This window comes from Camelina sativa, chromosome 15, assembly GCF_030686135.1.
Source record: "Camelina sativa cultivar CO46 ecotype springtype chromosome 15, ASM3068613v1".
Lineage (NCBI taxonomy): Eukaryota > Viridiplantae > Streptophyta > Magnoliopsida > Brassicales > Brassicaceae > Camelina > Camelina sativa.
In genome coordinates, this window is record NC_141894.1 from 6,977,198 (window position 1) to 7,001,983 (window position 24,786).

Consider the following 24,786-nt stretch of genomic DNA (forward strand, 5'->3'; position numbering starts at 1 on the left):
GCAGAGTACGGAGAAGACGACGAAACCATTGTTACTTCACGACAATAGATTCAACGTTCTGCAACCTCAACCTGGTGACTCATCATGACAGCTATACCAATTGTCTAACTTATTCTAGATTGTTCCATAAGGTCTATATAAGAGAAATGTAAATCAACATTGTAAATTTTTGAGAAAAGTAAAGTTTTTACAAAATCTCTCTCAAGTCTTTTATGGTATCAGAGCTTGCGTAAACCTTAACAGGTGAAACAATGGCAAATACATATCCGTTTCCTGACAATGTTCATGTCACCAGTTCCGTTACTCTCAAGCTGAATGACACCAACTATCTTCTGTGGAAGACACAGTTCGAGTCACTCTTGTCCAGTCAAAAGCTTATCGGCTTTGTCAATGGAGCCGTCAATGCTCCAGCTCAGGCTCGCCTCGTCGTCAATGGTGAAGTCTCCAACGAGGTCCCAAATCTTCAGTACGAGTCGTGGTTCTGCACAGATCAACTTGTGCAGTCTTGGTTGTTTGGTACTCTGTCCGAAGAAGTCCTTGGTCATGTTCACAATCTGCAAACCTCTCGCGAGATTTGGTTGTCTCTTGCAGAAAATTTTAACAAAAGCAGTGTTGCTCGAGAGTTCTCTCTCCGTTGTAGCCTCCAGCTCCTTCTCAAGAAAGATAAGTCTCTGTCTACCTACTATCGCGAGTTCAAGAACATCTGTGACTCTCTTAGCTCCATTGGAAAGCCAGTTGACGAGTCTATGAAGATTTTTGGTTTTCTCAATGGCTTGGGGAGAGAATATGATCCGATAGCCACAGTCATACAAAGCTCTCTGACAAAGCTTCCTACCCCAACGTTCAACGATGTGGTCAATGAAGTTCAGAGCTTTGACTGCAAGCTCCAATCCTATGAAGATGCTACTGCAGTCACTCCTCATCTTGCCTTCAACACGGAGAAGACGAACCCGTCTGACCCTCAGTTTGCTTCAAGAGGTCGTGGTCGCGGTTCTGGACAAAACAGAGGAAGGGGAGGTTACTCTACAAGAGGAAGAGGTTTCACACAACACCAATCTTCCTCACCATCCTCTGGTCAGCGTCCAGTGTGTCAGATTTGCGGTCGTACTGGCCACACTGCTCTCAAGTGCTACAATCGCTTCGACAACAACTACCAAGCTGAGGCAGTTCAAGCCTTCTCGTCTCTTCGAGTCTCTGATGGCAACGAGTGGCATCCTGATTCTGGAGCAACAGCACATGTGACACCCTCGACGGACAACTTACACTCTGCAACAACCTACGAAGGTAATGACACAGTTATGGTAGGAGATGGAAACTTTGGTGGACTCACTTGAGCCCATCTCCACTATGTGGCTTACATTCACGTGAGGTATAATCGTATAGATGTTTCTATAGATTGAAGATGAGAATAAACAAACCAAATCCCTACATCCACGCAACGAAAACGGTTTTGTCTTATTATATGAAGGAGAATAATTGTGTCTTATTATTATAAAATTAAGGTTTTGGTCTTTCTTTATTGGTTAATTTTCATTTAATATTTTTTTATTTTTTTATTTGCTTTCTAATTGTTTAATTGCTTTAAATAATATTTAAGACTCAGTTAACACAATACATTCAATTCATACATTAAAATAAAATTATAATTGAAAATAAAATAAATTATGCATTAATCATATTTCAGCAAGTAATAAAATAAAATAAAATAAATTATGCATTAATTATAAACATTCTCTGATTCATTAAAAAAACTAATTTATATGTCACTTCATAAGTAATTTATATGTACTTTAGATTGATCTTAATTAGAAACAGCAGTGACATATAAATTAGTTTTTAAAAAAAATTATATGAACTTCAATCTAAAGATTTTTTAAAACCCCAAGAATAACTTCAATCCTTTTGTTTTTTTTTTCACTCATCAATTTAATTTATAGTGCTAGATTTCATACTAATGTTTTCATCTTTAGAGGATTTAGTTAAATGGTATTTTAATAATTATATTATTTTCTATATTTCACTTCCAGTTAAACATGATTTATTTTTGGAATCATTTTTTCATTTTACTTAAATCAAGAAAATCAACTTTTTTTATAATTAAGTTCTTTTTGTTCTCAAAAACCTCAAATCTTAAATAATATAAATATTAGATTGATCTTTACATATTTATCTATTAGATCACAAAAAATAGACTTTACAAAATAAAATAGAGTTTATAAATGGATAATTATATTGATCATTCTAAATTATTAAAAATGATACATGAATATGTGAGATAACTAGAGTACATAATAGAGAATTAGAGATGAATCTTTTCAACTTCATGACCTTATTGTGTTGTGAATATTGTAAGAGTATGAAAAATAATGACTTATAAGATGATAATCTAAAATAGATAATGAAGATAAACCTTTTAAAACAGATTCTCAAATAAATTTGATTTTTTTGTTAAAACCAACATATGTGAATTTAAATTTAGCTATGGAAATTTTAAAAATAAATATGAATAGATTAGAAAAGCAAGAAAAATAAAAGACATATTTTATTTTTATATAAATAAAATAAAAATTGAAAACAATGTTAATAATATATAATACTTGATTACTTTCTAAATTAAAATATAGAATCAAACTCTTACAACACATATTAGATATAACAACATTTGATATTGGTGAGAAAGGAGGAGATAATGATTACTTATAAGATGATAATCCAAATTAGATAATGGAGATGAATCTTTAAATATAAAAACAATGTAATATATATATATATATATCATGTAGTCTCTAAAATTAAAATTTAGCATTAAAATTTTACAATGATATTTCATTTGTTTTTTTGTAATCCATACAACAAAAATAAGTAATTGAAAACATAAAAAAAATGATTTGAGATATTGTGGAAGAGAATGAGAGAAATGGAAGAGAATAAGAGAATGTGAAAATGAGAAAGTAAAAATTGTCAATATGAGAGAATGAGGCAATGCTTATTTATATGATAAGAATTGATGGAAGATACATTTAGAATTATTGGAGTTACAAATATTATTTATTGTGTTTGAATAAAATTGAGTGGTGAAATATGATTAATGCATAATTTATTTTATTTTCAGTTATAATTTTATTTTAATGTATGAATTGAATGTATTGTGTTAACTGAGTCTTAAATATTATTTAAAGCAATTAAACAATTAGAAAGCAAATAAAAAAAATAAAAAATATTAAATGAAAATTAACCAATAAAAAAAGACCAAAACCTTAATTTTATAATAATAAGACACAATTATTCTCCTTCATATAATAAGACAAAACCGTTTTCGTTGCGTGGATGCAGAGATTTGGTTTGTTTATTCTCATCTTCAATCTATAGAAACATCTATACGAGTATACCTCACGTGAAGACGTCTGGATGTATTACTTGATGTTGATTTCGAGCTTAACTCAATCTCCTTATCTTGTGAAAATCATGTGGTTCAAGCAAATCCGGTTATAAATAAATTTAACTCAAAAGAAAAAGAATAAATGTAAGTTTCTTTTATTGAAAATATCTGAATTATTCAGACTGAATACAAATAAGGCAATACAGAGAAGCCACAGATTTGGCTCGTTTTATTCAAACATTAATCATAATTATTCACTCTACGGTACTTACCACTGAGTAGTAAGTAGTACAACAATTACCAAATAAATGCACACCATACCTAGCCAAACTGAACCGACCAAACCGGTTTAGTTGTTTTTGGCGGCGTTTTCGAACGACCAGCTCCAAATGTCGTGACGCTCAACGGCACGTCCCATGGAACCAGCGAAGCCGACGTACATGTTTTGAAGAAGAACTTCATCGAGCACTCTCGGACCTTGGAGCAAAGGCTTCTTAGGTTTCTTAACGTTTTCTGGCGCGATCGTAACGGTGAACCTAGAGTCTTTGCTTCTGAACTCGACCCAAGCCTTGAACCTCTCTCCACTGCTCAGATTCACATCTTTGAACGACCAAACTTTCCTTTTCCCGACCAAAGTCTGAACCCAATAACCAGCTTTCTCAGCGACAAGGGAAGTCATCGAGTTGATGTTGACTCCGACATGGTTACCACTAATGTCCATGAACTCATCGTTTTGAAAAGTGTCGAATTCGACAGCGAAGATGTGGTTTTCTGGCTTCCCATCGTTGGTTTTGTTGAGGATTCCGAGATATCCGCCACCGGAAGCGCCGGAGTTATCAGCTTCGGGGACGATGACGAAGGCAAGGCCTTGACCGGAGTTGGGTTTAGTGCGAGGAGTGATGGAGAAAGTGAAAGAAGTTTCAAACGAAAAAGGAGAAGAAGTTTTCGAAGGTTTGAATGGGATTGGATTGATGTAAAGACCTTTACCGTGAGATAATGGGTTCTCATCTCGGGTCATGGATAGTGCTCCGGATCGGCCTACGCCATCAGAGGAAGGACCAAGCTCGGCGTCTCCTAAGAACAACAAGTTGTTACCATCGAAGGATTTGAAGTTGAACTTGACGGCGAAAGCTGCGTTAGCTAAGAACAGAACAAGAAAAAAGAGTTTGTGAATCTGCATTGTGTTGAATAATGATGGATGATGATGAAAATAAATGAGACTGATGATGTGTTTATATAAGGGTTGAAACGTAAGCCATCGAGTTTGAAACTTGAACTTATTATTCTAAAATAAAGTTGGTCAAATAAAATAAGCCAAGTGGACGCGTTAGTTACAGACGCCGCCACGAGGGCCTGGCAGTGGAAATGGTACCAGATGTTTTTCAATAATGATCCAAATCTTATCCGTTTTGTTAAATAAATATTATTTGATTTTGAGTAATAATTGATTCTATTACGTATTCTATTACGTACGAAACATTGTTGATTTATTCTTGCCTCGTGTAAAATCAAAATCTATTAGACATTGACACATTTAGTTTATATGATGAATATGATAAAATAGGATCTGTTTCCCTAACGTGGATGCAAACTTACTATGTTTTTCTACTGACGTCAGAATAAATAAGTAAATACGTTTTATCTGACGACGATGGTGAACGATGGCACACGTTATAAATTGGGCCGGTGTAAATGAAATAGCCCATATACTCGGCCCATAAAATCAATTGACGGCCCTCTCCTAGATAATATCAGGGTTTCGCCGGTTGTATGTTTTTCTTAATCTTCTTCTTCTGTTAAAGGTTTGTTTTTTTTTTCTCTCTGCAAAACTATGTATCGTTCTCTTGTTAAGATTCTGGCAATTGAATATTAGAGAACATTTCGTGTTTTAGGGTCCAGTACAGGGTTTGGGATTCAGGATTTTATGTTTTAGGGTTTATCAGAATTGTAGCTACGAGATGAACAAATTATCTCAGCCAAATTGAATTTTTATGGAGTTAGATATTTACTTGGTAGGATAGAAGCTGAACCGATAGTTAGGTGTTTAGGATGATGCTGGTACATATGATATAGCAAAACACATGGGAGTAGCTTTAAGAGAGGTGGGTCTAACGAGAGTCTTTGAAATATATCGTAAACAGACTAGTATCCACAGCTTCTTGTTTTGTTTGGATTAAGTTAGGGTGTGATTTGGGTATACAGAATTAGGTTAACATAGAGATTTACAGGATTAGGAAGATTTGACTATGCCACTTATCAAATCTATATATTTTTTTCCTATGTTCTGAGCCTATTTGTTTCTTGGAATCTGTTTAAGACTAGAGATGGAGTTGGATCCAAAGAAGTTTGCTCAGCTTTTGGACAAAATTGAAGCTGAAGCCGATGAGTTTCTACTAGCTAGAAATCAGGTACTAGAAATCTCTTTGGTAGTAGTATCTCTAGTTTGAAATATTCACTACTTCATTATTTCATAATATGATTTGTAGAAAGTACTATAACTTCCTCTGCAATTCACAAGCTTTTTGTTATATTCTTGTTCTGCAGCTTACTTTTGTCTTTGTGAGGGATCAGTTAGGTTGTTAGGTTAATAAGGTTTTTTTAACCAAAATGGAGCTTGTAATATGTGTAATAGATGGTGGAGAATGACAAGGAGAGGAATGCAAACCGAGAGGCTCTTACAACACTTAGGAAGAGAGCTAGGACAACAAAGACTAGTGTTCTTTCTCCATTCGATTCTATGGTGAAGGATACACATGGAAGCTCAACCAAACCTTTGGTTCAAGAAGTTTGCTCCACGTGTGGATCCCATGACTCTACTGAACCCACTTGGATGATGCTCCCGGGAGCTGATCTTTTTGCTGCCGTTCCCTTTCATGCTGTGCATACAATGCTTGAGAAAGGTTTTGACTTTTGATCTAGTTCACAATTTTGCTACTCTCCTAAAAGACTAATATAATAGCCTCATCAGAAAAGGCTGATTGTTATTTGTTACTGTGTAGATGAAGAGAGATTGGAGTTTGAATCGAAGAAGTTGCAGAGCTTAGTGAAGGAGAAGGCTCTTTTCATATCGGAACTAGGTGCTCTTGCGGATAGTACGTCCCCAGGCGTTATCAGGTCGTTGGTGGCATTAAAGGACAAACCTTTAGTTAAGTAGAAGTAGAGCAATGCTGGATTGACACCAACAATGTTGTCCATTGATTCGTGATATTGAAGTTTTGATGCCCCTATGTTATGAAAAAATTCATCGTTTCTTGTACTGTATGTTGGAAATTTATATGTTATATTGTTGGATTTGCGTACATACATCAATTTTGTTATTTTGGAGCTTAGTTCGATCTCTTACCTTGTGACATCAGTGTTCAATCAAATTCAGTTAATCAGTTAGAAATACAATAATTTTTTTAAAAGTATCGTTTATATTATTAAACTCTGAATTATTCAGACTGAATATAACAAATATGGAAAATGCAATGCAGAGTAGGCCACAGGTTTGTTTGGCTTATCTTATTAAAACCTTTATTTATTCACTCTAGTTACCACAGAGTAAAGTACAACAATTACCAAAAACAAAGCAGACGACACTTCGCCAAACTGAACAGAACCAAAACAGTTTAGTTGTTGTCGAACGACCAGCTCCAGATGTCATGACGCTCAGCTGCACGTCCCATGGAACCAGCAAAACCGGCGTACATGTTTTGAAGAAGAACTTCATTGAGTACTCTCGAACCTTGGATCAAAGGCCTCTTGGGCTTCTCAACGTTTTCAGGCGCGATTGTAACAGTATTCCTAGAATCTTTGCTTCTGAACTCGATCCAAGCCCTGAACCTCTCTCCACTGCTGAGATTCACATCTTTAAACGACCAAACTTTTCTTTTCCCGACCAATGTCTGAACCCAGTAACCAGCTTTCTCAGCGACAAGAGAAGTCATCGAGTTGATGTTGACTCCGACATGGTTACCACTAATGTCTCTGAACTGTTCGTTCGAGAAAGTGTCGAACTCGACAGCGAAGAGGTTGTTTTCTAGCTTTCCATCGTTGGTTTTGTTGAGGATTCCAAGATACCCGCCGCCAGAAGCGCCAGAGTTATCAGCGGCTGGGACAATGACGAAGGCAAAGCCTTGACCAGAGTTAGGTTTGGTGCGAGGGGTGATGGAGAAAGTGAAGGAAGTTTTAAACGAAAAAGGAGAAGAAGCGTTTGAAGGCTTGAATGGGATTGGATTGATGTAAAGACCTTGACCGTGAGAGAATGGGTTCTCTTCTCGTGTCATGGATAGAGCTCCGGATCGTCCTGCACCATCAGAGGAAGGACCAAGCTCTGCGTCTCCTAGGAATAACAAGTTGTTGCCATCAAAGGATTTGAAGTTGAACTTAACAGCGAAAGCTGCGTTAGCTAAGAACAGAGCAAGAAGAAAACAGAGTTTGTGAATCTGCATTGTGTTTTGTATGTTGTGTGTTGATTGAAGTGTGATGGAAATATTTGGAGATTGATAAATGTGTTTATATAAGAGCTAAACGTAAGCCATCCAGTTTGACTATTCAAAGGTAATAATAATTGGAAAAGTGGTCAAATAAAATAAGCCAAGTGGGATGCGTTAAAGATGGCTGCCACAAGGACACTGACAAGGGCCTAGCCGAGCACTGAAAATTTTTATGGACCCAGCCAGTTGCACTTGATGTCTTTTAGTGAACAAAACTTATACTACCGTTGCCGATGGCGGGGATCGATACGCACACTTTAATAGAAATTATCAAAGATGTGAAAAGTGGGCCGGACCTATCATAGCCCAAATACTCAGCCTAGAACTCAATTTGAGGCATTTGTTGTAATTACATTGTTAGATTTGCTAACTTTTTGTCCCTCTCGTGTCACCGGAGATTTTCAGTTTTTCACCGGTGGTTCTCTGTTTTTTGAAACTTCCTCCGCCTGAAATTTATTTAAAGGTACGATTTTTATTTGTTCTTCCTCTTTCTTTCTGATTAACTTTGTACCGCTCTTTTTTTTGTTAAGATAATCGTTGGATTAAAATTGTTATCGAATCGTTTATAAATTTCTGTGCTGCTGTTGTGATTGCCTTCGTTATTGCATCGTAGCAATGAGATTTCGTGATTTTTTGGGTTCAGGGTTTAAGCTTTTAGGGTTTATCGGAACTGTCAATCACTTTAAGTCGCTATCAATTGTTGAATCCAGTACTCATTTCATTTTAACAGAACTTGAAATCTTAAGTAAGGATGAACAAAACACATGGACTGGCTTTAAGAGAGGTGGGTCTAATAAGAGAGTCATTGAATTTTAGCTTAATCAAACTAGTATCCGCAGTATAACCATAGCTTCTCTTTTTCTTTTTCTTTTTTTTTGGCTTCGTAGTTAGGGTTTGATTTGTGCATAGAGAAGCCAAACTAAACATTGAGATTTTTAGGATAAGGAAGATTTGACCATTCAGCTAGAGATGGAGTTGGATCCAAAGAAGTTTTCTCAACTATTGGACAAAATTGAAGCTGAAGCTGATGAGTTTCTTCTAGCTCGGAATCAGGTACTAGAAAATCTCTTTGGTAGAATCGAATGGAGAAAGAAGACTAGTCTTTGTTTAACCAAAATGGAGCTTGTAATATGTGTAATAGATGGTGGAGAATGACAAAGAGAGAAATGCGAACCGAGAGGCTCTTACAGCACTTAGGAAGAGAGCTCGGACAACAAAGACTAGTGTTCTTTCTCCATTCGATTCTATGATGAAGGATACACATGGTAGCTCAACCAAACCTTTGGTCCAAGAAGTTTGCTCCTCGTGTGGATCCCATGACTCTAGTGAACCCACTTGGATGATGCTACCTGGAGCTGATCTTTTTGCTGCGGTTCCCTTTCATGCTGTGCATACAATGCTTGAGAAAGGTTTTTATCTTCTTCACAGTTTTGTTACTCTTCTACTTATATATAATAGCCTCATTAGAAAAGGGTGATTGTTATTTGTTGCTGTGTAGATGAAGAGAAATTGGAGTTTGAATCGAAGAAGTTGCAAAGCTTAGTGAAGGAGAAGGCTCTTTTCATATCTGAACTAGGTGCTCTTGCTGATAGTACGTCCCCAGGCGTGATCAGGTCGTTGGTGGCGTTAAAGGACAAACCTTTAGTCAAGTAGAAGAACAATGTTGGTTTATCCATTTCTGATGTTGAAGTTTTGATTAATGTCACTTGTATTGTATGTTGGATCATCTTTAATATTAATTAAATTTTACAAACTTTATTTTGAATTGATGATTGCATTTTTTAAATTATTCAAGGATGTTGAATCAATTGATTTAAATATTATCTCATGTGTTTACCAATTTCTTGGATAAGTTTCCATACAAGTGGCATTATCTGTATAAATTAATAGTATATTCTTATTGTCTTATAAATTCAATTTTTTTTCTTAACAAATCTGTCAACTATAAATTAATTTATAATATATATAATCGGAAAGCAATCTTTATGCGGTGGGTTTGAATTTCAGCTGAACAAAAGAGAAGCTGCCAAAAGAGAACTGAGGAGAGATCAAAGTCAAAAAAAAAAAATCTTCTTTTGCATCAAAACAAAATTAGGGTTTTATCCATAAACAGTTCCCAGAAGTTCTCCTGTGGCTCCCCAAAACCACCACAGCTTAAAACATCATCATCACAGGTTTGAAAGTTTGAAGCTTTAACATCTCTGTTTTTGGAGTTTGCATAAAAATTGGGTTTTTTTTTTTTGTTCCATCTGTTTTTTTTTGACCTTTTTCTCGATAGATTCTTTGATCATCACTCAGCAGAAAGCTCGATTCTTTATAATTGGGAATCAACAAGGGTCCGATGAATTCACATCTCTTCCGCGTAATCTGTATACTCCATTCGATAATCGCACTTACAAGTGGAACCCTGATGATGTTCTACACAGAGAAAGCTTCCATCTTTGGTCACGGTAGTGATATAGCAAACAAGCTCAAAGGATCAACGCCTCACGACGAGCAGCTCATCCAGATTTCTCAGTCATTCTCTGGTTTGCTTCTATTCGCAATCGGATTAGTGCTTTTCATGGTGTCGTTTGTGAAAGACAGAGAGTTTCATAACTTCTTTGCTGGAGGTTCTGTGATTCTCTATATCCTTATGGCTCTATGGAGAGTTATGTTTGAGTGGAAGATTGAAGATCTTGCTTTTGAATGTCCCAAGCAAGCTCTTGGAGACATTGCTTTAGCTGTCTCATGGGTGTTCTTCCTCGTTTATACATGGAGAGAGAAGTACGATTGATGTTTTGGTTTTTTTGGTTTTCTTCTTCTTAATTTTGTGGGCTAATGCAAAAAGATGATGTGATTTTGTTAGAAAGTGGAGATCAAACAAACTATTGTTGGATTTTGATAGATTCAGAAGATGATCAACAAGTGTCAATGAAAATGGTTTAATTTTTTTTTCAAACTGTGAAAACATCACAATGTTTTGGTTTCATCTGAAAGTGTATTCTTATCTGTGAAACTATATCTTTGTTTTTCTCACATTCTACAATCTAGACAAAGTTCATATTCTAAGAATGGGATGGTTCTGTGGACAATCACATTCATGATTCATTCCAACTCGCCAATTCCAGAATCATTAACTTGAATTCTCTACTAACTCCTCTGCATATAGCAAAAAATGTAGCTTTCTTTTGTTCCAGCCTCTCTCACCCTTAGCCCTCAGTGTCTGTTCTAGTTGACAGAGAATTAAAGAAGAGTAAAAAATCTCTATAAACATTATGTTTCCATCTTCCTTCCCACTTTGTCCTCAACATCAATACCAACCTGAACACTCCGGAAGATATCAAAATTGAATTGCAATTTCAGGCAAGTGTCATTCTTCAAAGTTATAATAAAATGGGCCTAACCCATTAATAGACCAATCATAAGGGCCCATAGCTAAATTAGATGTTTGTGTATGTGTGTGTGTATGTGTAAGTGGAACATTCAAATCAAAATTTTCTTATTTGGTGGCTTTAACTTTGGAATTCGCCTTATTGTTCAAGCCAGAAGCCAAGTGTTCTTCTTTCCTTTTCATACCTGTCGCCGACATTTTCACCGGTTCTCTGCTCTTCGATTTGTTCTTCCTCTGTAAATTTATTCAAAGGTTGCTTCTTTTTTCCCTCTTTTTTGAGAAATTCTTGTGTCAAGAATTGTAAGATGTTGCAAAGGAAAAAGGAAGCATTTTGACTTTAATCTTTGGATTTAGTTCGGCTTGCTTGCTCGTTGAATTGGATTGTTACCGAATTGTGTTTTATGAGTTTGATCTTGTTGTTGTTATCTTCTTATGAATGAGATTTCGTGATTTGAAGGTTCAGGGTTTTGGGTTTCGTGTGATGTTTCTCTTAGGGTTTATCAGATTTGTTTATCGTGTATAGATTAGAAATTTAGAAATCAAACAAGGGCTTCATTTTCCAATTTTCAGATGGGTTTATTGCGCATTTTAGAAATCGATAGAAAAAAATCTTGAATTTTTAAGCCATTGATTTGTCATTTGTGATCAGAAGAAGTTCTCAATAAAATGTCTTTTTTGGTAGATTTTATGAAGCCCTTGTTTTTGATTTCTTACCAAGTACAAGGCTGTCATGTTGTGCCCTTGTTAACTCTTATTAAGCTTGGTTTTGGGAACCAAACTTGTTGTTTCGACCTTTCTTTGTGTTTGATAATGAGCATATGCGAAGGTTTAAGGACTTGATTTTGATCTTTTAACAGCGTGTTTTGAAAAGTTGATTGATGAGGTAGGTTTGTTGTGAATACCAAATAGGATGTGTGGAGAGAATCTAGCTCATGTCACTTATGTTAATTAAAATTCTTCCTCGTTCTCTGCATTATTATATGACAGGATGAGTGATCAAACAGCACAAAACGGCTTGAGTCCTCCACCCATTCCAGAGCAAACCAAGGCTGCTGCCTCAGTAGAAACGAAACCAAAGAAGAAGATATGTTGTGCTTGCCCTGATACCAAAAAGCTAAGAGATGAGTGCATCGTTGAGTATGGTGAATCGGCTTGCACAAAATGGATTGAGGCTCATAAAATGTGTCTCCGCGCACAAGGTTTCAACATCTGAAGCTTTTTTTTTTCTTTTTTTTAATACGTAGTTTGATCATCAAACTTTGATGGATCAAACAGAATGAGCAACGTAGATTGTTCATCGCCCGAAATGGGTTTAGGATATATAACCGGAGGTTAATTCTCCATGAGATTATTATGTATGCATTTTGGTTGGATACAATCCCATTTTGTTGTGATTGAAAATAAAAGTTCAAAGAAACCATTTTTTTTTTAATTATCTTGCAAGTGTGTTGTAGCTTGATTGATAGGTAAGGGAAAGAAGATGTTACCAATAGAAATATGATATATTGGTGGATAAGGGGGCAATAACCCATTACATTACATCAAATTCACACCATACAAGAGTCATAAGAGAGAGAGATATGAGCTCAGTATATGAACTCACATCATATTTTATTCATATTACATTTTGATAAAGATGAAACTTTATTTAATTGGGGCAGCAAGTGCAGTTGGTGCAGCTGCAGGTGGATCCGCACTTGCACTTGCAATTTGCGTCGTTCTCCTCTGCACCAACGTCCATGATCATGGCCTCCTTGTAGCTGCATACAATATCAATTTTGTTATATCATCATGATCTCTTTGTATCATCATCATCACCATAACAATCATCTTATTATTATTACCTCTCCTGAGTCTCGACGATGTCGAAGGTGTAGCTGGAACCCTTCTTCCTGCGGTCACAGAAAGAGAAAGCATAGGTCAATCAAGACAAAGATTATAGTTGCAGACATAGATCGAGTATCAAGATCCAAAAACAGAGAGTAGCCCAACAAATATGGATCTTACAATGAAATCAGAAACAGACTTTTTCATGAAACAAAAAAAATAAGAGGAGACTTACACGCACTGGGTCTTGTCAGCACAGTCGCAGCTTCCGCAGTTGCTAGACATGATTGAGATTTTGAAGAAGGCTTGAAGGGGTTTGTTTGAGTTATGTAGTGATTTGAGTTCTTGCTATGTTTTGTGATGAAACTTCAATGGCAGTGTAATTTATAGAAGGACAGAGAGTGGAGAATCTCTACAACTTATGTGACAACCGAATCTTTGTGGGTTAAGCCTTTCGTTGCCAACCTCTCGTGTCCATTTCACTCCTTTTTTCCCCACTATATTCGTGATTCCTCCAATTATTTATTTTCCGTAAATCATTACAACTTTATTTCGTACACGGTACACGTGAAGGGTGGGTGAAGATTTAAATGTTTTAGTTTTTTTTTTTTTTACTTTTAAGTTTTAAACAAGATCTTTTTTGGTAAAACATTAATCTTTAAATGTAGTACTTAGGAATTAGGATATTCGGCGTAATCTTTTTTTAACTTTGCAAAACTAATGATTTCTCAAAGATTCCAAAAGGATGTGATTTGAATGTAGTATATCTTTTTTACCAAATACTGACTAAAATTTTTTTTTCTCAATATAGTACTAACAATCAATTACAATCATTAGAAGAATATGAGTTGATCCAAAAAAAGATAAATCATTATAAGAATATTAGTCGATTTATCTAATGTTAAGTTCAAATACTATATTTCATGGGAGAGCTACTAATATTTAACCAAAATTCTATATCAAAACTAGAATACAGTCTAAAATATAAATTCATTACTTTTTATTTATTAGTTTATTTTTTATGTATGGCTATTTTTTCTTTCGTAAAACCATTATATTGATGAAAGATAACAACATAAAACCATTATTTGTCTTTTATATATACGCAATTAAATTATCCTAATAATTTGATTATTGCATTCGTGATTCTAGGATATAATCTTGTATGTACATCCTTCTTTGTTTGTGATTGTGATCGCAACGATTTACCATTAAATTTATAGGTAGCAAATTCCAACAATTTTCCAATGCAAATATATTAACTCTTAATCATAGTTGTTTAGTCTGATTGAAATGAAAGTGGAAAGTAAATACTTTTATGGACACAAGCCTTAATACACACAAGAGTATCAAAGTACAACAGAAGCTCAACTGCGCACGCGCACTGTACCTTATGTACTTTGTCTGATTTTCACAATAAGACACATATGTAATGAGCCACAAAGGTTTGTCGTTTTGTTAATAAAATCTATTTACTGAGGGAAAAAAATAGTGGCTTTCTGTCACTTTCAACTTTTATTAATTTGGGATTCTTTAATTTGTAAATTAGTGTGTTTCACAAATAATTTATTATTGGCTTAGTGGCTCACTATATTCAGTGGTAGATAGAACAATCTTTCTTTTTTTGTCCAACTTTTTTATTTTCAAAAATAAACAATCAATTTCATATCCTCAGCTAGATTAGGAAGCCTGTGACGGATGACAATCTCATGTTTATTTCCACTGTGTCTCTTTTTATCCACCAAAATTTATGGGCTCTAATAAATGGGCTTCTCCAGCAGCTGTTTGTTAATAGAATATCAATAGTGGAAATAAGAGAAAATAAGCTATATAGGCCCAAAATAAGACCAGCAGGCAGCAGGGATCTCTGTTTTTTTTTTTTTTTTTTTAATTTTGTTGGTAAATATATTTTCAACTAAAAATGTAAAATGTAGGTGTTATTATGATCTAGTACAAAAAGGATGCTAATATAAATAAAAATACATACTTATGTCACACTAAGAGAATTGTTTTTAAAAGTAATTTAATGCAACATTTTTTCAATACTTACTGTATTAAAACTTTATCTTTCTCTCTCTCTTTTTTTTTTTGTTAACATCTAAACAAACTTCATCTAATAATAGCACTACACATTGATGACCATTTACTGCTCTTCTTGTGTTAAAAAAAAAACAAAATCAATTAATTGAAACTATCTATAATCAGGTTCATCGTACTGTACTTCTTTTAAATAAAAAGAAAAATTGCTGTTTTTAAAAAAAAATCATAATGAAAAAATTAATTGAATAATAATATCTTCTCATTAGATTTTGCTATGATTCGTTTAGTTACGATAACATAGTTCAGAACCGTTAGATCTACATCCAAGGGCTGAAAAATCATAGCCTTGGTCGAAGTCCACACCTACCGTGTTGTGTAAGCTCGGGTTTGTTTCCTCTACAGCAGCAGACTATGATATTACCATCGTTATCACCGTTGATTTATTAACATTGCCAATATATAAAAGACGATCTAAACCGTCGATTAAAACACGGGGCCCAGTCTGCATAAACTTTCCGTATTGACTTGTAGAATATAAAAATACTATAAAAAACGCATAAAATTGGAAAATTTTCATAAATCAATAAAAAATCATCGGACTTTAATTAGGTTATTAATTTTTATTTAAGAGATTGAGATTTAAGTAGAAAGAGAGAGAGAAGGGAACTTTGGTTTTTTTTTTTTTAAGAGAGGGCTTTGTGCAATCTCTCTCACTGTGTGTGTTTTTGGTATCTATAATAATACGGCGCGAAGGTGAATAACCCCAAACACACTTTTTTTTGTTTTGTTTTCTTGATCGATTTCGTCTTCTTCTCTTTAGTTACGAAGACAATTCTCTTATTTATCAGTTCTTTTTGAGTTCTCGGGGTGGGGGATCGTTCGTTCTCAATGGAGCCAAACGTAGTGGAGATCGCTTCTCATCATGTCGTTGCTTCCAGAACTCTAACGCCTACAAAGGTTAATTGCTATTACCAATTTGGAATTGATCGATTCTTGGTTTTTTATCGTTAGGGTTAAATCTGTTTTTGACTGTTTGGCTGATCTTTTTTATTTATTTTATTTCACCTAATCTAATTGCCGTAATTGTTTAATTTGTATATGCGATCATCAATCAATTTGGGTTTATTATCCGTGTTCTTGATTATTTATGGGGTTTTAGTTAGTGTGTACATTCGTTTCGTTGATGTCAATGATGTGTGATTTTTTTTTTTTTTTTTAGGGTTCTTTGTTTTTTGTGTTGGCTCACTGTGCATCATATATCCTTGCTTGTTGTTGGATTTATTTTTTTGTGATCGGTGGCTCTGTGATCAGTTTTTAAACGTTTTCATGTTTCTGATCACACCTAGAAACTGTAATTGACTGTTCGTGTTCTGTTTCTGTTTTAAGTTGTTATGTGATGATATCACAAGTTTGTCTATGGTTTGTGACAATTTCCTTTCTTCTTCTTCTTCTCTGTTGGCGTTTTCTATTGTGTATGCATAGTTGAAGTGTCCATGCTCGTTTGTTGTATATTCCTCTGTTTCTTTTGCTATGTTTTTTTCTTCTGTTCTGAATTCTTTCTAGAATCGAACTAATGTTTTGCTGTTTAATTTTGGATATTTTTGTTTGTCTTACTCTGGAATTTTGCGTGGGGTTATTATGATTCTTGTAGGCTGAAACTCCAGAAGTGATTGATGTGGAGCAATACGATATGCAAAACGGTGGTGTTGTTAATGGCAGCAGCAATGTGGACAATAAGAATAAAGGGAAGGCTATAGAGTCTGATTCCCTTTCTTACGATGAGCAAGATGATGCTTACGATTATGATGCGGTCTGTATTTTAATTTTCCCTTCTTCTTCTTTTTCTTTTTCTTGATGATGAGTGTACTTTTCCTAAAAGGTCAAGTTTTTTTTTTTTTAATTATTCTAGGGGTCTCCTAGCGATGCTTGTGATTACCCTGGATCGTCTCCAGTATCAAATAGTTTGCTTGATCCGGATTCTTTGATTTATGAAGATGACTACGACTATGATGACCAATATACTTATGAAATGGATGAGGAGCCGGATACTTACTCCATGTATCAAGACCTTTTTGATGGTAAGGATGTGCCAACTGGTGTCGAGGTGTCCATGGATTGGTTTCCAAATTCAGCTGACCAGGAATCAGCGAACTCAAGTGGAACCAGCAAATCAGATGTTGCCGGTAGCAGCTCCAAGAAGGCAACAACAACAGGAGGTGGAATCCAGTCTAACGGAGTCGTACCAAACTCTGCTTATGCATTGCCACAGATCACCAAGGCACCAACCTCCAAAACGTATTTTTCCACTACTTATCAGCCTCAGCCACATCCGGTACCAGTAGATACATCCGGGTTTAAACCAGTAGATACATCCGGGTTTAAACCAGTAGATACACCCGGGTTTAAAGGCGGTTTTAAAGGTTTTGCTGGTCGCCAGAGATTGGATGAGCCTGTTGCACCTCCGGATTCTTCCAGAGTTAAGAGAAATATGGAGGATTTTCTTGGCCTTTATTTGTTTTTCAAAAGATTTGACGTCGTCGAAGATTTTTCAGACCACCACTATGTTACTATGGGAACAACTTCAAAGCAGGTTGCGACCAGATGATCATTATTAGTTATATCATTATTCTGGAATGTTTTCTTTTGTTTATTCAGGATTTAACTATTTTTCCTTGTCTAATCAGCATTCAAAGGAGTGGGCGAGAAGGATCCAAGACGAGTGGAGAATTCTTGGGAGTGATTTGCCAGGTATACACGCTGTCTTATATATACATCAATTTCCATTGGTTGCTATTAGCAACTTTCTTACATTCTTTTTTTATTTGTTTGTTCTTGCAACAGAGATGATATTTGTCAGAGCTTATGAATCTAGGATGGATCTTTTAAGGGCTGTGATTATCGGAGCCCAAGGAACTCCCTACCATGATGGTCTGTACTTTTTTGATATCTTCTTCCCGGATACATACCCTAATACGCCACCGGTAAGTCAATTGAAGTTTCTCATATTGAGTTTTTTTTTTGTTTTCTCCTAAAGGTTTCTCTCTGTTGATATGTGAAATTCCGTTTGGTTTTACAAGATTGTTCATTATCATTCTGGTGGGCTGAGAATCAACCCGAATCTGTACAATTGTGGGAAAGTGTGTCTGAGTCTTCTCGGCACTTGGCAAGGTAGCCCGAGGGAGAAATGGATCCCCAACACTTCGACAATGTTGCAGGTTCTTGTCTCAATCCAAGGTCTAATTTTAAATCAAAAACCTTACTTCAACGAGCCTGGCTACGAGAGAAACGCGGGTTCTCCATCGGGAGAGAAGGCTTCTGAAAGTTACAGCGAAAACACATTCATACTGTGTTTAAAGACTATGGTTTACACAATGAGGAGACCACCCAAGGTAACAAAAAACACATAATCCTATTACATTGTCTCTACAAGAAAAGCTTTTAAACCTCTTAACTAAAAAACTTGAGATTGGTTTGTGTTGTTGTTAAAGAACTTGAGATTGATTGATTGATTTGTTCTGGTGGGTTTTTGAATACGCAGTACTTTGAAGACTTTGTGTATGGACATTTCTTCAGCTGTGCTCACGACTTTTTGAAGGCATGTAATGCTTATAGAAACGGAGCTCCACCGGGAACAACTCTGGTGAAGGGGGCTCAAGGTGTGGAAGAGACTAGCGCAAGCAGCTCTCAGAAGTTTAGAAATGATGTGGCTACCTTTGTGGAGACAGTGCTATTGAAGGAGTTTATTCTTCTAGGTGTCCTTGGTCTAGAAAAGGAAGAAGAAGAAAAAGCCCCTGAGACTAACAACGTTGCTGAGAGTAGCAACAGTACCAGATCAAGCTCCAAGAGGAACAAAGTTTCTTCTAGTTGAGCTCGGCTCCTTTCTTCTTTTTTTTTCCTTAGTTTCTGGCGACTTAGTTTCTCCCTTTTCTTACAGTCATTGATCCTCTTTTTTAATTTTTCTCTTAACTATGACATAAATCTTAAGACTCTTGAGAACTGAGAAGTCACTCTCTTATATGTACAGTTGCTTTTATCAGTTAGATATCCCCCAATTTCCTGAGTTACAAGGTTTTGGATTTTTGACTTCTGAGCTTTGTAATTCGTCATCAAGACAAAAGATGGAGAAACTGATTTACTTTACCGAAGTGTTGTCGTTGTACTTTTAACTGATAATCTAAACTTCTGTTCTGTTCTAAAAATCCGCGGCCAATTAAAAATACACACGTGGCCATCCACGTGTCATCTCCAACTAAAAACCCTAAACCCTTCATCTCTCTGTATATTAGCCGTCTCTAACTAAGCAAGCTATCATCGTCAGTCACACACACTGCAAAGTCTGCAATCAAACATGGCTTCAGTTTCATCATCGGCGGCGAGATCACTCATCCGAGACGGTAAATCAGCGGTGAATCTACTCCTCCGTGTACGTACGGCCAATCTCACAGAGACAGTGCAGAACAATGGACCGGCAATTCGGTCTCTGCTTCGGTTAAACGAGAAGCCGGCTCGCCAATACCCGGTTTTCCCTAAAATATTTCCGGTAACGCAAACCGGTTTCCGTGTCGGCGTCGTTCAGCAGGAGGAGGACGTTTCGGAGAGAATAGGGAAAATGGAGGCGGCTCATGGAAAGCGAGTGGTGAACAATAACGAGGAAGTCGATACGGAAGAAGAAGAGGAGACAGATTTTGATGAGGATGAGATTGATGACATTGATATCGACGACGACGATGAAGAGTTTGAAGATATTGATGAAGACGATGAGGATGAAGAGGAAGAGAAGGATCCCAAGTACACAAGAAAGAAGAAGTAGAAGTCATTAATAATTAAAAGAAAAGCCTCTTTAGTTCTTGGCAAAATGCTTCTGTTCTTGCTTTGAGATTTAATGTGCTTATTAGACATAAACCTTCTTGTTCTAAAATGAGAGCATTTCTTCTTGTTTGTCTCGTGAGATTATTTCTAAAATTCCATTTTTATAATAAAATTTGTGGTTTTGGTTATCCAATCTGAACAATTCTTTATTTCCAAAACTTTAGCTCCGCTCCGCTCCGCCACTGCTCTTACCCCACTTTGGCACTATCTCTGTTTTACAATCGTGATTTTGATAACAGCTTAACCCGGATTGGTATAGTTCTGCCGAACCGAAATCGGATTTGATAGTCGGTCTTTTAAAAAATTGATGGGTTTACAGGAGTCATCCAAAACGGCATCGTTATATATTATTAGAGGCGAATGAATGACGGGGCGAGGATAAAATAGCCTCTGTGTGGTGGACTCTGTAGTCAGTCATTCAAAATTATCGACCTACCCGTATCTGCCAAAAACTCCTCTACCACTCGCTCTCGCTCTGCTTCAATTCAATGGCGTCTCTACTCGATTCCGTCACCGTGACCCGCGTGTTCTCTCTTCCGATCGCGTCTTCTTCGATTTCATCTGCTTCAGCTGTTCCATCGGTTTCTGGACGCCGGATTTCTCCCGTCAGGGTTCTGGAATTCAAAGGTTTGAAGGCTTCGCGGAGTTTGGTGACTCAGTCAGCGAGTCTGGTGGGTGCGAATCGTAGATCCAGATTCGCTCGCGGTGGAAGAATCGCTTGCGAGGCTCAGGACACCACTGCCGCCGTCGAAGGTATATACATACACATAGCCTTTTAACCTCATAGAGAAGCTGTATGGTATAATAAGTTCATGGTGAATCTGAGGTTGATAAGTTTCCTAAATCTAGGAATTGTGAGACTAAGGAGCCTACAAGTTTTGTAACTCAAATTCTTATGAAAATTTTGATTCTTAGAACATTGTCACTGGATTCATTGAGACTGTGTTTTGGTTAATCCTTGGTCTGTTACATTCTCTGAAACTATGATACATATGGACTAGATGTTTGGATTCTGAAACTAGAACTTGTAGATCTGAACCTTAGAACATTATTTTGGTTGATCTCGTTTGAGGAGGACTCAACTTCTTTTTCATCCATGAAATTGCTTTAATTTTATTCTGCTTCTTGGCAATGAATAATGAAGTATTGGAATTGATATGCTTTATATACTCTATCACTGATTTGGTATCATTCAGGGATCGATAACTTGTTTGTTTGATGGTTGCAGTACCAAACCTGTCTGATTCAGAATGGCAAACACAGGTTCTCGAATCAGATGTCCCAGTTCTGGTCGAATTTTGGGCGCCGTGGTGTGGACCGTGCCGTATGATTCACCCTATAGTTGACCAACTGGCCAAGGATTTCGCAGGGAAGTTCAAATTCTACAAAATTAACACTGATGAGAGCCCAAACACAGCGAACCGTTACGGGATAAGGAGCGTTCCAACTGTAATCATCTTCAAAGACGGTGAGAAGAAAGACAGTATCATCGGAGCTGTCCCTAGGGAGACATTGGAGAAAACTATAGAAAGATTCTTGGTCGAGTGAAACAAAATTTGATTCTATTGTGTCACTCAAAACCATTTTACCTTATCTCTCCTCTGTTGTATAATCTCTGTAAAGTCTTTTGAGGTTTTTCACTATTTATGTTACCGTTCGTGGTCCACTTTGTCTGATTTTAATCAAAAAAAAAAGAAAAAAAGAAAAAAAAAAATCCACCGACGCCAATGAGAAGCACAACTTCACGTTCAAGCACATGCCATTGTTCTTCCTAATAAGCCTATAATTCACCGTACAATCTATACATACATATATGTTTTTGAGTAATGTAGGCTTCCGTACTGTTTCATTCTGTGTACTGCATAGAACATATATTAATACCACGCGGGTATATGCAATCTTATATTTATATGTGTATGTGTTGCATCACGATTTCTCTAATCCAATTATGTAACTGTGTATACTATGTGCCATGTATACGGTAATCAAACAACGCGTTTCCTTTCTGAAAATTTTTAATTGGATGCCCACATCTAATCTCGGATTACACAGATCATCATCCACGACCAGTTTTTCGTGAACTCGCAATAAATACATCAAGAGACTAAAACGTATATTTTGAAATATATAGTTAGATCTCAACTTTGTATACACTTTGAATACTTAAGATACGAAATCCTGAACTAAATATACAGCTAGATATCAAAAACGTTTGTCAACTCTGCCCAGCTTTTTCATTATTTAACACATTTTTCTCCTCTTACATGAAACATCCGAACTAAATGTTAGTTAGAGTCAGATTACAAGGCACTTCCATCTCTAACCCAAATATTTAATAAGCTAAAACGTTGGTACTTAATAAGGTTATATGGACATATCAATACTAAATATTTTTTCAAACTACGTACTTCACCAAAATAAGCTAAAATCAGCTATATGACATTAAAGTGTTTCAATATTTCAACTAGGAAACTATGTTCCCTGTGTTTAGACCTATATTCAATTATTAGAGAATTGTTCAAGAGCAATAAAAAATAAGGATCCAACTAAGAAAGATAACGAACACATGCATATGAGATATTGTGGTGCATGTAAGTGAAATAAGTCGTAATAATCACCGACAAAACGCGTTAACACTTATTTTTGATCCTTATAAAACGAGTCTAAATGTATTCCTTCTTCTTCAAGCAATCACTTGTGAGTTCAAAGCTTTTCAAACCTCTTTGTTTCATCAAGAAAGATATATCCTTATCTAAACAATTTTTGGAGATGAAGGGAAAATATTTGGTAGCGGTTATTCTCTTGGTTGGTACGTTAAGTGTGGGGATGTGTTCCAACGGTTGGATAAGGGCTCATGCAACGTATTATGGTGTTAATGATAGCCCTGCTTCACTTGGTAAATAACACTCTTACTTTAATTTTTTTTTGTTACTTTAGTTTTTGTATTGTAATTAAATATAATTTTGTAAAACAATTTTATAGGAGGAGCTTGTGGGTATGACAATCCTTACCACGCCGGATTTGGAGCCCACACAGCGGCGCTAAGCGGTGCGCTATTCAAAAGCGGTGAGTCATGTGGTGGATGCTACCAGGTGAGGTGCGACTTTCCGGCAGATCCTAAGTGGTGTCTCCGAGGAGCTGCCGTGACGGTGACGGCTACAAACTTTTGTCCGTCGAACAACAATAATGGTTGGTGCAATCTCCCTCGCCATCACTTTGACATGTCCTCGCCCGCTTTCTTCCGCATTGCCCGTCGCGGCAATGAAGGCATTGTTCCCGTCTTCTATCGCCGGTAACGTATTCAAAATATCCAATGCTATAAGAGTTTATTTACTAATACTGTGTTTATATTTAAATATCAAACTATATAGTATTATACCATCTATAAATAAATAATCCTAAACTGAATACTCTTATTTTGCTCAAACCTTAAAAAGCTCGTAATGATTAAATCTTAAAAACCTTATAGGGTGGGATGCAAAAGAAGAGGAGGCGTTAGGTTTACTATGAGAGGGCAAGGTAACTTCAATATGGTAATGATCTCAAACGTTGGCGGTGGCGGCTCGGTGAGAGCGGTGGCGGTAAGGGGCTCAAAGGGAAAAACTTGGCTTCAGATGACCCGTAATTGGGGTGCTAACTGGCAGAGCTCCGGCGATCTCCGGGGACAAAGGCTCTCCTTCAGAGTAACTCTTATTGACCGTAAAAGTTTGACGTTTTTGAACGTTGTCCCTTCTTCTTGGTGGTTTGGCCAAACCTTCTCTTCTCGAGGACGCCAATTTGTCTGAATATCATGCTCTGGTTAACACAACAACATTTCATTGTTTTACGGAATGAGGCTGATTTCAATTGTTTGCTTATTTATGAACTTGCCCTTGTTTTAATTGGGCAATGTTCTTTTCTTTTTCTTTTTCTTGCTAAATAATTTCAATCATGCTTAATTTTATTTAACCAAGTGGATTTTCTCATTTATGTATGAAGCATTCTCGACAAGTTAAAAGAGTTTTGCTAAAGCTATATATATTAATGGAAATAACATTTTTATAAGTTCATTTGTCAATTGAATTATCAAAGCTAATTATCATGAAAAGACTATTATCAGATCAAAGCTTCACTAAACACAGATTAATGTAATACTATGTTACATGCTTTTAGTTGAACTTGAAAATAACCACATTGTGGTCAGTCTCTCTACACGACGAGTACACGTAACCTGAAATAATTCGCACCTTTTTTTTTTGTCAGTGAAATAATTCTTTCCTACAGAAAGATTAAAAAAGAAATATAAAAATATACGAAATTCAAAGCAATAAATATACAAAAAGAAAATTGAAAAAAACAAGGTGCTGCTGGCCCATGCTTTTTCAGTTTTTCTGCTACCTTTTCCTCTATTATCCGAGGGTTGATTTTTCAAATACATAATAAATATACTAAATATTTTTTTTTTGTTCACCCAAACATTCATTAAAACTTAAAAACCAACTTGTCCATTACTAAATAATTTAATATAGAAAGTTATGAGGTTAATAAAAAATTGAACCAACTTGCAAGAATTTGTTTTGAGGTTTAATTAAAAAATAGAGCTACAATATTTTCCTCGCAACCATGAAGGTTTCACACCACATTCAGCTACGTATCACACCATTCACCACACCAGACTGATGTAAGCTTTTAATAATTTTTAATACTATCATCACAAAGCTTTTTTCTTTTTGTCATCAATTTTTACACCATAACTCTGGTCCTTTTTTAATTAATGTTTTAATAATAATATAACAAAGAAAAAAAGGGGAATCATTGTTATTTTTGAATGAAGTGGATGG

General features: G+C 36.0%; 10 protein-coding genes and 1 pseudogene across 15 annotated transcripts; 8 read left to right on the plus strand and 3 right to left on the minus strand.

Annotated features, from left to right (window-relative positions):
• Positions 1-3,513: 3,513 nt before the first annotated feature.
• On the minus strand, positions 3,514-4,798 carry LOC104745833 (lectin-like protein At3g16530 pseudogene; annotated as a pseudogene). The gene has a single exon (XR_015581930.1). The product of XR_015581930.1 is annotated as a lectin-like protein At3g16530 pseudogene (transcript).
• A 351-nt stretch (positions 4,799-5,149) lies between these two features.
• On the plus strand, positions 5,150-6,680 carry LOC104745834 (uncharacterized). Its single transcript, XM_087487873.1, has 4 exons — positions 5,150-5,181; positions 5,697-5,787; positions 6,012-6,279; positions 6,379-6,680. The coding sequence occupies exons 2-4, from the start codon at positions 5,704-5,706 to the stop codon at positions 6,531-6,533; spliced, it is 507 nt and encodes a 168-aa protein (XP_087343999.1). The 5' UTR covers positions 5,150-5,181; positions 5,697-5,703; the 3' UTR covers positions 6,534-6,680.
• An 84-nt stretch (positions 6,681-6,764) lies between these two features.
• LOC104745835 (lectin-like protein LEC) lies at positions 6,765-7,850 on the minus strand. The gene has a single exon (XM_010467191.3). It carries the CDS (start codon positions 7,810-7,812, stop codon positions 6,991-6,993), a length of 822 nt encoding a protein of 273 aa, XP_010465493.1. The 5' UTR covers positions 7,813-7,850; the 3' UTR covers positions 6,765-6,990.
• A 204-nt stretch (positions 7,851-8,054) lies between these two features.
• On the plus strand, positions 8,055-9,622 carry LOC104745836 (uncharacterized). 4 transcript variants are annotated; one of them, XM_087487874.1, is made up of 5 exons: positions 8,166-8,320; positions 8,501-8,641; positions 8,745-8,910; positions 8,999-9,266; positions 9,356-9,622. In XM_087487874.1, the coding sequence occupies exons 3-5, from the start codon at positions 8,827-8,829 to the stop codon at positions 9,508-9,510; spliced, it is 507 nt and encodes a 168-aa protein (XP_087344000.1). In that variant the 5' UTR covers positions 8,166-8,320; positions 8,501-8,641; positions 8,745-8,826; the 3' UTR covers positions 9,511-9,622. The 4 variants fall into 4 exon arrangements, with proteins under 4 accessions (XP_010465494.1, XP_087344000.1, XP_087344001.1 ...); XM_019237067.2 differs by having other exon boundaries at positions 8,221-8,320; positions 8,588-8,641; XM_010467192.3 differs by lacking the exon at positions 8,501-8,641 and having other exon boundaries at positions 8,055-8,320; positions 8,797-8,910.
• A 270-nt stretch (positions 9,623-9,892) lies between these two features.
• Positions 9,893-10,798, plus strand: LOC104745837 (uncharacterized). Its single transcript, XM_010467194.2, has 2 exons — positions 9,893-10,031; positions 10,136-10,798. The coding sequence occupies exon 2, from the start codon at positions 10,199-10,201 to the stop codon at positions 10,631-10,633; it is 435 nt and encodes a 144-aa protein (XP_010465496.1). The 5' UTR covers positions 9,893-10,031; positions 10,136-10,198; the 3' UTR covers positions 10,634-10,798.
• Positions 10,799-11,311: 513 nt separating this feature from the next.
• Positions 11,312-12,662, plus strand: LOC104745838 (cytochrome c oxidase copper chaperone 1). The gene is made up of 2 exons (XM_019237074.2): positions 11,312-11,482; positions 12,218-12,662. The coding sequence occupies exon 2, from the start codon at positions 12,219-12,221 to the stop codon at positions 12,441-12,443; it is 225 nt and encodes a 74-aa protein (XP_019092619.1). The 5' UTR covers positions 11,312-11,482; position 12,218; the 3' UTR covers positions 12,444-12,662.
• A 51-nt stretch (positions 12,663-12,713) lies between these two features.
• LOC104745839 (metallothionein-like protein 3) lies at positions 12,714-13,413 on the minus strand. Its single transcript, XM_010467195.3, has 3 exons — positions 13,293-13,413; positions 13,075-13,122; positions 12,714-12,990 (listed from the first exon to the last, which is right to left on the minus strand). Exons 1-3 carry the CDS (start codon positions 13,340-13,342, stop codon positions 12,879-12,881), a joined length of 210 nt encoding a protein of 69 aa, XP_010465497.1. The 5' UTR covers positions 13,343-13,413; the 3' UTR covers positions 12,714-12,878.
• Positions 13,414-15,056: 1,643 nt separating this feature from the next.
• Positions 15,057-19,157, plus strand: LOC104748205 (putative ubiquitin-conjugating enzyme E2 25). 2 transcript variants are annotated; one of them, XM_087487877.1, is made up of 8 exons: positions 15,673-15,850; positions 15,946-16,054; positions 16,749-16,907; positions 17,007-17,687; positions 17,782-17,845; positions 17,939-18,078; positions 18,175-18,486; positions 18,636-19,157. In XM_087487877.1, the coding sequence occupies exons 2-8, from the start codon at positions 15,986-15,988 to the stop codon at positions 18,963-18,965; spliced, it is 1,755 nt and encodes a 584-aa protein (XP_087344003.1). In that variant the 5' UTR covers positions 15,673-15,850; positions 15,946-15,985; the 3' UTR covers positions 18,966-19,157. The 2 variants fall into 2 exon arrangements, with proteins under 2 accessions (XP_087344002.1, XP_087344003.1); XM_087487876.1 differs by having other exon boundaries at positions 15,057-16,054.
• A 105-nt stretch (positions 19,158-19,262) lies between these two features.
• Positions 19,263-20,094, plus strand: LOC104745840 (uncharacterized). Its single transcript, XM_010467196.3, has one exon. It carries the CDS (start codon positions 19,446-19,448, stop codon positions 19,905-19,907), a length of 462 nt encoding a protein of 153 aa, XP_010465498.1. The 5' UTR covers positions 19,263-19,445; the 3' UTR covers positions 19,908-20,094.
• A 132-nt stretch (positions 20,095-20,226) lies between these two features.
• LOC104745841 (thioredoxin M4, chloroplastic) lies at positions 20,227-21,632 on the plus strand. The gene is made up of 2 exons (XM_010467197.3): positions 20,227-20,719; positions 21,195-21,632. The coding sequence occupies exons 1-2, from the start codon at positions 20,455-20,457 to the stop codon at positions 21,512-21,514; spliced, it is 585 nt and encodes a 194-aa protein (XP_010465499.1). The 5' UTR covers positions 20,227-20,454; the 3' UTR covers positions 21,515-21,632.
• A 1,025-nt stretch (positions 21,633-22,657) lies between these two features.
• Positions 22,658-24,010, plus strand: LOC104745843 (expansin-A12). Its single transcript, XM_010467198.3, has 3 exons — positions 22,658-22,862; positions 22,949-23,258; positions 23,436-24,010. The coding sequence occupies exons 1-3, from the start codon at positions 22,736-22,738 to the stop codon at positions 23,749-23,751; spliced, it is 753 nt and encodes a 250-aa protein (XP_010465500.3). The 5' UTR covers positions 22,658-22,735; the 3' UTR covers positions 23,752-24,010.
• Positions 24,011-24,786: the final 776 nt, after the last annotated feature.